The sequence below is a fragment of the Protopterus annectens genome, chromosome 2.part0 (genome assembly GCF_019279795.1).
Source record: "Protopterus annectens isolate FY-2018-M chromosome 2.part0, PAN1.0, whole genome shotgun sequence".
NCBI classification, from domain to species: domain Eukaryota; kingdom Metazoa; phylum Chordata; order Ceratodontiformes; family Protopteridae; genus Protopterus; species Protopterus annectens.
The window spans coordinates 1,155,041,034-1,155,052,269 of record NC_056728.1 but is presented as its reverse complement, the minus strand read 5'-3'; the positions used below and the strand labels follow the sequence as shown (position 1 = coordinate 1,155,052,269).

Genomic DNA, 11,236 nt, shown 5'->3' with positions numbered 1-11,236 from the left:
GGTTTCGCATTTACGCTCTGGCACCATTGTCCGGCTTTTTGTATCCTTGCTCTCATTAAACCATGTAAAACCAAGCAAACAACAAGTTTAACAGCTACTCGAACTATGCAAGATTGCAGCAACCATTCACCGCTGTTAGTACCTGCACCAGTTTATAGGCACAAACAAAAGCACAGTCTAGAAGTGTTTTTAAATATCAAACATCTGACTGAGACAAGCCCACATGGAAAAAAATAGTTACAGTAGAGTCAGAAATAACATTGTATAATGTATATGAAATACAACCGCACCTCACTTCACCACATCAACCCACGGACTGCTGATTTTTGAAATGGAGTTGTCTGACTTAGTTCTCAGCCCAGGTGGTTGGAGTCTAATTCCTACCCCTAGTACCATGGGGACAAGAAAATTACTAACCCGACATCCATTCATAGGTTCTGTTCATATGTTTGCACTAGGCTAATGAAGACTCAGGCCATTATAGCTGTGCAGCCCAAATGTGCCCCATAAGTTCTTTTGTCTTCGGCCCGATATGTAGGGGTGTATTAGTTAGGCCATGAAGTACTCACTGAGACTGTCAATCAAATTTAGCAGTTAAAAAATTAATACTAAAAAAAGTTTTGCATTTGTGGGACTGGAGCACGATGTCTAGAATACATAGCGCATGCTGTTTGTAAATAATGATCAAGTGCCATTTTTTTCGGTAGTCACTAGTTGAACAGTCTGTATTTGAAAGTAGGCATTTGCTGGGCGAAACGAGACAAGGTGGACACATCTCGGGCTTCACTACTGGAAAACCGATGGACAACTTTAAACTTTCCCTGCTTGTTCGAGGACCGCGAGACAAACGTTTGTGAAAAGATGCTTCTGTCTATGTTATATCACTCAGAACAGGAGTCAGGGAAATGATCAAATAACTGCTTTACCCTTCCTGATTCATAGCTTTGAAAAATAACTGTTTTGCCATGCCTGAATCATAGCTTTGACTGATGGGATCAACGGTAGGGGAAATAAAGCCAAGAAAAAGCAATGATTTTATTTTGTATTTGTCATTTACCTTGTCCATTCAAGAATCCTGGGCAAAGCTGAAATAATGGGTGGGGGCTGCAAAGGGGAAAAAACAGTCACAGATGTAATTAGCTAACTGGCTTACTGTACATTACAGAGACCACTTGATTGGGTTTCCATTGCTTGATTACATTCTGATGTACTCATACACCGTTCTCTCTCTCCTTCAATGCATACACACACACACACTCTCACACATCTGTGCATTCACACACACACATACAAACTGCTTTCATGCACACACCGTTCATTCTCTCATACACCGTTCACTCTCCCCCATACATACATGCACAATCTATTCTGCATTCACAGACACATACAATCTAATTTCATGCATGCATTTACAGTGTAACAAGGCACCGTCTTACCTTAACCTGGGAAAGGGTCTGTAGCAAAAGACTCGCAGACAGATCTCCGGTCGTGACGTTATCAGGACGATAAATAGTGGGATCCAGCAGTAAATTCCACAAACAGCAGAAAAAGGGAATTTTTACTGTTGGATTCCAATATTTATGTGCACAGAACAAAAGGATTTTTAGTTCAGGGGGTGGCGGTGTTAAGAAAATTGTGGCTTGGCTTAGAAGACTGTCATTGGATGCATATAAAATTGGCTTGCTATGGAGAGGAAAGTAGACAGTGAATTGCAAGCCGATTTTCTCCAGAAACTGAAATATGAACACCATACAACTCCATGCTGAAATTTAAGCTGACAAGGTAACTGACAAAGTTCAGTTACTTTTTCAGCTTAATTTTCAACATTGGAGGTGCAATCTGTCTGCAAAGTTATGTGCGTTGGGAGAAGGCACTCGGGTGGAACAGCATGCAGTTACTATTGTCTCACAGTGCGCTCGGGTGTAACCACAGAGGCGCCATGAGACGGTAGTCGGGGTTAATGAGTTAAATGGAAATGTGCTCTGCAGAACATATAAAGGGTAATGACAAATGCTGGAATCCACTATATCTAATTATCTGCTGATTTTTAAGTTGTACATGAAAATAAAACATCAAATACTTTACTTCATGTTTAAATCAATTAACAGTTTATTAACCAATCGTTTTGCAGATGACCCTAAAAAAATTTCATAAAGTCTATTTTCTTTAAGCAAAAGAAAATTAGGAAAGACCATGTAAGGGTAGAAGCAAGCATCTTATCTTTCAGGGAAATAAATCCTGCTCATACAGATCAAGGTTCATATCCTGGGGTTTAACTGGAGAAATTGAACGTCTTGCTTTATTTTTCTAAGCTGGCAGTCTGAAGTTAGTCCATCTAGTGCACATATTCATGTGGAAACTGAGCTCATCTTCTAAAACCGCCTCTGAACAAGTCTGTGATGCAGCCAATTACACCAATGTTCAAGTCTCAACTTTTCCACTACTGAGCCATTTGAGCCTCCATCGCTTGTGCTGTCCACTCAGGGACTACCTGGCTGATCTTTTCCAACAGGTGATTAACTTGGAAACACAGTGACTGAATCTGCTTGTCCCATGTAGGCAAGGCTTCTCGTGCTAGAAAAAGGGGGAAAATAAAGAGAATTAAGTAAACTGCTGTGTGCATCTCTAGTCTGATACAAACTCCTCTCTCAAACATAAGCCTGATAAACAATTAACACACAGCAAACCACAGTTGTGCGAGACTATCTACTATAGCCACAAATGTTCAAATAAACTACATCTATTTGGACTATTTTACTTATTTATACTTTGTTGACCAAGTCAGTCCCACTAAGCCTATGGCCTCTTTTTAGGAAACACCAAAGATTTGATTTTCATACTGACTAAGGGAAATGTGGCTAGGGCACTGATGAAATTCCCCTTTACTTTTTAGTAAGTGCTGTGGGATCTTTTGCATCAAAGTGAGTCACCACCAACTCAAACAGGGGGACTGCGGTTTAATGTCTCATTTGAAGGATGACACGCTGTGGAGTGCAGCCTCACCCTTATGCTGCACTGCAGTGTCAGTTCTGGAAAATTAATCCAACTACCTGGCGTGGGAAAAGAATCTATAAGCCTTCTGCAAAAAAGGTGAGTGTGGTAGCTGTTGAGCTTCTAAAACTGTGATGTCATATCGAGTCTCCAGTAGATATAAAACTAATAGTCTAAGATTCCATACACAAAGTTTGCTGGTGTATATAGAAGTCATGCCTCTCAAGCTGGAAACATCAAAAATCTGGACAAAGGCCCATGAAAAACAGGTACAAATCTCTACGCTGATTAACTTAAAACTTGCATACATAATTATGTAACCCCACCCACTCCAATAGAATTGTGGGATGCTAACTTTCAAACAAAAACTGAAGAACCAAATTATGGCCACAGCCCAGACCCTATAGTTAATGGCAACCATTTTTTTTAAATGTGTAGCAATGATGTTCACTGGGAAGGGAGAAGATGATGAACCTTAGGAATTTATTTTTGGTGACTTGCACTATATGGGTTTTGTGGTAAAAGCAGGGCATTTAATGGTAGGCAATATTCTAACCTTGGCAAAAGATTATATTACAGTTTGCTAGGACCTCCAAAAGTCATTCTCCATGGCCTACTGATCAGTGACGTAGCTTGAGTTTTTGCCGCCTGGGTCTGTCCGAGTTTGCCGACCTTCCCCCCTCACAAAATCATGATCAAATGGGGCCCCACATGCACAGCCCTTCCCCCTGCAGCCATTACAATGTCCCATAACTTGGCTATTTCACCCCATTTACCATAAACACGGTAATGTGCGTGATGCTTTACTTTTACGATGACTATTTGGATTTCATTTAAAACTTTTATTTTACATTTTATAGCACAAACACTAACAGATATCTGCTAAACAAAGCAATACAGTCTCACAATGAAAATAAACTTGCTTAGCATTAAAACTTCTTTGCCCTTGAAACTCACATTCATTGAAAGAGTACTGAAACCCACACAAAGAAACTGCATCTGGCCAGTGGCGGATAAAACTTCCCTTTGGTCTGTTTTCAAATCATAGGTCCCTTGCACATAACACATACATGTGTTTTTTGATACACCTTCCTGATTGTATTAAATTACATTCCTTGTATAATACAGCACACTTGTTAGAGCACATTTTAAATCTATCATTTTGAACATTTTCCAGTAAGGAATTAAACAAAAATGCATGAACCAATAATGGCAAAAGTGCCCAATTTAGAGCATTCCCATCATAAAGTCTACTTAAACGTCTACAATCCACCAGTATCAGTAAATAAGCACAATCTCTGCAGCAGTAAAAGTCATCTAAATTATTTCACATTAAAGAGATCTATCTGTAAGCTCTGTAAGCAATGATGAAGTTGCTGCTAGCAAACAACTTACTATTTCATTGTTTTATCTACAAATAAAGTGCCTGCTGCCCTTGAGGAATAAATTGCCTATGTTACATTAAAAAAAAAAAATATAGGGAATGGATGGCAAACTGATAACAAGTATCTCCGCCAATGAGGACTTACTTAGGACAGCAGCATCCACCCCCTTTAAATGTACAACACAGTACAGTATCAGAAATCCATGTACATACTGTGGGAGTAGAACCCACAGCCTTCTGCATCAAAAACAAGAATTCTGTTGTGCTACTAACAACACAAACAGACTTGGCATAAGCAGCACTAAGTTCTCTCCCCTTGAATAACTATGCAGCACAAGAAATCTGGAAAAAAGCAAAATTTATCGGGGGGGGGGCAAAAGCCCAAAACCAGGGACACATTTTGAACATTGCTTGTATAATCTTAGAAAAGTTGCTAGAATAAAATGTTTTGTGTTACCATGTGCTTCCTGAAAGATAGGAAGACTGGAAACGTAAATGGCTATCATTATTTAGTGAATTCAGTTATCACTGATTTGCCAGAAAACCACAATTTGTAAGAGGAACAGACCAAAAGTATGAGCCAAACATTCCACACACACACACACACACACACACACACACACACACACACACACACACACACACACACACCAGTTTCTCCTGCCAAGTAATGCCTGCTGAACCAAAAAGATAAGCACAAGCACAGTTAAAAGTAATTACACACAATAAGTTAAGCATACCGTTTTGCCTGCCATTTCAAAACTGCAGGTTGCAGCTATTAAGTGAAAGCGCCTAAAGTTAAGTAAACATTTGTTTCTCTAAAATGTAATCACACATAAATGCCAACATAGTATAAGTAATCACATGTGTTAAGTTAATAAGTACACAGTTTCTCCTGCCATTTCAAAAGTGCCGACTGCAGCGGTTAAGTAAAAGTGCTTGCTAAGTAAAAGTTTGTTTCTCTAAAATGTAATCACACACAAATGCCAACATAGTACACTAATGCCTGCCCTGGATGCAGCCATTAAAGAAGTGTTTACATTTTTTTACCTAAAGGAGGAGCCAGGGAAGAAAGAGGTTTCTCCTGAAGCACAGTTAAAAGTAACCGCACACGTTAAGTTAAGCACACAGTTTCTCCTGCCGTTTCAATGCAGCTGTTAAGTAAAAGTGCCTCTCACACACACTTAGTTAAGCATACAGTTTCTCCTGCCATTTCAAAAGTGCCACAGTTTCTCCTGCCATTTCAAAAGTGCAGACTGCAGCTGTTAAGTAAAAGTACCTCTTACACAGGTTAAGTTAATAAGTTAAGCACACTAAGCACACAGTTTATCCTGCCGTTTCAAAAGTGCAGGCTGCAGCAGTTAAGTAAAAGTGCCTGCCGTTAAGAAAAAGCTTGTTTCTCTAAAACGTAATCACACACAAATGCCAACATAGTACACTAATACCTGCCTTGACTGTAGCCATTAAAGACGTGCTTAGATTTTTTACCTGAAGGAGGAATGGGTGAAGAAAGATGTTTCTTCTGAAGCACAGTTAAAAGTAATCACACAGGTTAAGTTAAGCACACAGTTTCTCCTGCCACTTCAATGCAGCTGTTAAGTAAAAGTGCCTCTCACACAAGTTAATAAGTTAAGCACACAGTTTCTCCTGCCTTTTCAAAAGTGCAGGCTGCAACTGTTAAGTAAAAGTGCCTGCCGTTAAGTAAAAGCTTGTTTCTCTAAAATGTAATCACACACAAATGCCAACATAGTACACGAATACCTTCCCTGCAGCCATTAAAGAAGCGTATAAATTTTTCACCTGTAGGAGGAGCCAGGGAGGAAAGATGTGCTGTGCACTGCTTGAGCACAGACTGACCTGCAGAAGCAGATGTCATCGTGCACGCCCTGCATGTGAAGTCGTCAGGAGTAATAAAAAAAACAAAAAAAACATGAAATTCGGAAATTAAAGGGGCCACACAGGAATTCGTGGCACCCCAATATTTAGCCCTCAAAACCGGTATTTACCAACAAATTTGGTAAGTTTGAGAGGTATGACAGACATGGACAGGCTCAGCAGAAATACACATGCACAAAACATTTTCCATCTGTCAACCATCATTTTCTGTCATTGATGAAATTCCTCTGCACGTTCTGAGTGGGGAGGAATTGTGGGAGTGGTCAATAAAGCAGTCATTAGGGGTGCTCTTGCTCATATTCCTACCACCAAGCACATGCTCAGCTAGCAATCCCATAAAGGTGGGTCTGCAATGGGGTATCAGTACTGAAGTGTCCCCTATTTCAGCAAAGAACATAAACCAGCAGGACAAGTTAATCTAGCAAACTAGTAAGCACAGAAGGCAGTTTCAGTGGTCTACACTAGAGAAGTTGTGCCTTGCATGTGTGCCTCTTGAGCATGAACATCCCCACCTTATCTCCTGGGAGAGGCAAGTAGATCCTGTACCTTCTTTCCTCTACTATCCCAGCTGGATCCTCCAGTGCTGGGGCTGCTAATCAATCACTGATCACATGGATCACAGTCAGGGCTTCATCCCTCTACCCCACAAAACCAGATACACAAACTCTGAAATAACTGATATGGCTTACAACATTTTTCTTTTACAACTGATCTGCAACATTTATTCAGTGACTACTATTCAGCATTTAGCCTGACCCAATATAAAACCAACACTCAATTGCAAACATTTTAAGTACACATTTTCAGACTTGCTTATGTTTCCCCTGAAACAAGTACAGGCTTCTCCATGAGGGCTAGCCTTTCCACTTAAAAAAACTCTGGAGAAGCAAGCTGAATGCTGCAGGATTTCAATAAAATGAAGAGGATAAGACACATGATATATGTTAGTACAGTTGTTAGCAAATATACTTACCGTAACAAAAGATCAAGATACGTCTACAGCAAAGTGTTGTGGGATATTCTGAGACAGTTTAAATTTTTTTCTGGATATAAATTAGTGAAGACAAAACAAAGGCTATAGCTGTAAACTAAACTACGTACCCACACATGAACTGTTTCAGCAATATCCATTATTTATGGGGACACAATAAAATTAAGTATTTAGGAGTATGGGTTAAAAAAGGATTCTATTACGGCAGCTAAGGATGTGTGGGGAAGAGACTAAAGAAAAGATAACGCAAAAACTGAGAAACTGGAAGCTCGTGTTTATGGACTTGGATAAGATAAAAAGCAGTGGAAATGTTTTTAGTCTCTTTAGTTTTATATACAAGTCAGGCATATTATCATCAACTAGCATATTTTTATCAACCAGAGGAGAAGTTGTGTGTAGTAACTCAAGAAGTTGAAGGATTTTATCTGGCAGGGTGTGAGGGTCAAGTGGGATAAGTTGATCCTTCCAATAGAACAAGGTGATCCTGATTTGAAGGGATATTTTAGAGCTACATAGTTAAGGCTCATATAACTAGCACAAGCAATAAGTTATTATTCAAAGTGGAAAGAGACTATTATGAAGCGGGGGGGGGGGGGATTCAAGAATTAAGGACAGAGTATGACTTTGGATGCAAAACCTTAAGGAGAATAATGGCAGTCATCCAGAACATTATATTCATAAATGTAGTAGAAAGTATTCTAAAAACTAAGCCAAAACAAGAATGGGGAAATGAGATTCTCCTGATAGCAACAACTGCAATTATGTGTACAGAGAATAGGCAAGTGGGGGCTGGAATTTACTGGAGAAAACTGGCAAATGAAACAAATTACTGGGAGCAAATAACTAGAGAGGGAAAAGTAATAGAAAGGGAAGAGGCTAAGATGTCGCCTGCAGGCTAGAGACTGCATTCCCTATCAGGGACTGACATAACTCTACAGGCAAAGAGAAAGGGACTGGGAAATTCGAAGTGAAAGACCTGCTCTGGTACAAGTTTTTAGTTGAATCTAGAACAGCAGCTGCTGTTAAAAATGGATAATTAGTAGGGCATATTAAATACTGTGCGATAACTATAGGAATCAATTAGAGAAATTCACAAGGAAACAAAGGGAGGACAAGTGTATTGCTCCCAAACATGTAGCAAAGTCTAGAAGAGTTAGGATTTTTGCTTGGAAGTGTTTGCACAGGTGCTTTTATACCTCAAATCAGGCTCCAAAGAATTTTGCCTAAGGTAGATGGCAAATGTTGGAAGGTGTGATGGGGAAGACAGCGGTAACTGAGAACATATAGTTTGGGAGTGTAATGAGTTGGAAGATTTAAAAAAAATTCCCTACAGAGTACTCTGCCATAAATATTGTTTGAACAAATAGCTGTAACTAAGGAAATGATTTTTTTAACTGGGATACAGGATCTGAATTGCTTAGACATAGTAAGTCCTTGTTAAATTTAATTCTGGTGGCTGCCAAAAAAGCACTTACTAGAAAATGGAAATAAAAGTCTAAACCAACTATATATGAAATAGTAAATACAGCAACAGAGATAAACCTGGAAGTGGGATCTTTAGAAAAAGGTGTGTTTCAATTACAAAGAATAAAATAGGACATGTGGGAACAATGCCTGCCAAATAATGTTTTGGAGGAGAAGTGAGATTTAAGGGAAGGTAGAAATTAAACTTACAAGGTCTTACTATGTCTAGGGAAATCCGATCCTGTGCCCAGTTCAAAACAATAATTTCCTTAGTTGCACCAATTTGCTCACCCAATAGTTCTGAGAGTACTCTACAGGGAATTTTCAAAATCTGTCAACTCATTACATTCCTGAAACATATGTTCCTGGTTACCTCTTTCTTCCCCATCACACCTCCAACATTTGCAACCTACATGATTAAAAATCCTTTGTAGTCTGCATGGGGTATAAAATATTTATGCAAACACTTCCAAGCAAAAATCTTAAACCTTCTAGACTTTCTTGCATACTTGGGAGTCATGCATATTTCCTCCCATTGCTTCCTTGTGCAGTGTTTATCCAATCTTGTCGCAATCTTTTTTAACCTCCTCTGAATGATTCTCATAGTTATTGCGCAATATTTTATATGCCCTACTAATTTATCCCTTTTTTAAGAGCAGCTTCTGCTCTAGATTCAACTAAAACATCTACCAGAGTAAGTCTTTCACTTAGGATTTCCCTATCCTTTTCTCTTTGTCTATACTCTGATATAAATCCCTGGTAGGGAACACAGTCTCTAGCCTGCAGTCCATAGGTCTTCTTGGCCTTATCCCATTCCATTACTTTCCCTCTCCAGTTATTTGCTTTCAATACATTGTTTCCCTTGCCAATTTTTTAAGTTAATTCCAGCCCACTCTTCTTTATTTTCTGAAGCCCTACTTGCAGCACCCATGTTGGCAACATTTCCTCTTTCCATTCTCATGTTGGCTTAGTTCTTAGTCATAATGAATATTATATCTGTAAAATAGTAAAAAGTATTCTGTTATTCTCCTTAATGATCTGCAACCAAAATCCACTCTCCTCCATTTTATCATCCCTTTCCACTTTGAATTATAACTTTCTGCTTGTGTTATGTATATGAGGTTTAACTATGTAGCTCTAAAATATTCCTTTCTAGGTAATCCTAAACCACCTTGTACTGTTGAAAGGATCAACTTGTCCCACTTAATCCTTTGCCCACTTCCCTTCCCAGATAAATTCCTTCAACCAGTTATTGTCCATAACTTCTCTGGTTGACAAAAATATGCCTTACCTATATATAAAATAAAGGGACTAGAACATTTTCAATGCTTGCATCTTGCTATCCATAACAAAAGTTAGGTACTTACTATAATGATAGATACAAGTCTGACTTTCGTCCGGTTCTACATATGGGATGCCTGATCTGATTGGATCTGACCTCAGCATCGAATCAGAAGCTTTCACACAGTTCCAGGGCTCTGTGTCCTCCTCTACCCTTAATTCTCTGTACTGCACTCCAATACCTCAGATCAAGTTTGCTTTACAGAAAAATGTATGTACCTATCAATTGAAAAAAGGTAGTCTCTAAATACAAAAAATGTTAATGGACCAGGTAAAATGATTAACAATGTGAGATAGCATTTATCGGAGACAATATTGGTCACAAACAAGCTATAGAGGTAAGGTCTTGAAGCTATCCAAACAAATAAATTGAAAGGGGGGTGGAGGGATGTGAGGTTGAACTGGATGAAAATCAGACCTGGATCTATTGTTATGGTGAGTACATAACTTTTGTATCCATTGTTGTCTATTTTCATCGGATTCAACATATGGGGCAAATTCCAAAGGTGTCTTACAGGGTGGTATCAAGGAAGGACATTCCTGAGGATGGTGGAGCCAAAGAAGAGCAAGATCTGGACTGTACATCCGGTTTATAATGAGATAAGGTATGCACAGTGGACCAGGTCACTACTGCAAGATGTCATCAACTGGTAGTCTCTTAGAAAAGGCTGGTGTAGTACCTACTGCTCTGGCTGTCCGGTGTGGACAGAATCTAAGCTGGTGATGCACACCTAGCATGTGAAGAATGTATTACTCTTCGTTCAAAAATTTAGGGAAAAACATGAGCAACTCGATGGATGGATTTGTTAGTTATGGATGCCACCTTTGGGAAGAAGGATGGATTAGTTCAGAGTAATACCCAATTCTTATGAAAGACCAAGGATGGAGGCTTACAAGAGTGTGCCTGAAATTCTGAAGTCCATCTTGGGGAGGTGGCAGCAACTAAAAAAAAAATGTTTTCCAGCCAAAAATGTAATATCTACAGTAGCTGCAGCCTCAAAGAATGTGATATACAGCCTTCAACATAACTGAAACATCCTATGGAGTTACTGGATCTCTAATGGGGGGACACAGTAGTAAGGCTTTTGAAATTTTTAAGGCAGCCAAAGAAGCATTTTGGCCAGTATGAAAGTTGGAAATCTCTGCTATCTGTACTTTGATGGTAGAAC

The 11,236-nt window shown here is 39.2% G+C and overlaps 1 protein-coding gene across 1 annotated transcript in view; it reads right to left on the bottom strand.

The window, feature by feature from the left end:
* Nucleotides 1–2,085: 2,085 nt before the first annotated feature.
* The window catches only part of COPS4 (COP9 signalosome subunit 4), a 687,025-nt gene continuing 677,874 nt past the window's right edge, over nt 2,086–11,236 (bottom strand). The window contains exon 8 of the mRNA XM_044060383.1: nt 2,086–2,574. Within this exon, the coding sequence (XP_043916318.1) occupies nt 2,441–2,574 (134 nt within the window). The 3' untranslated portion in view covers nt 2,086–2,440. The remainder of the gene's footprint in view (nt 2,575–11,236) is intronic.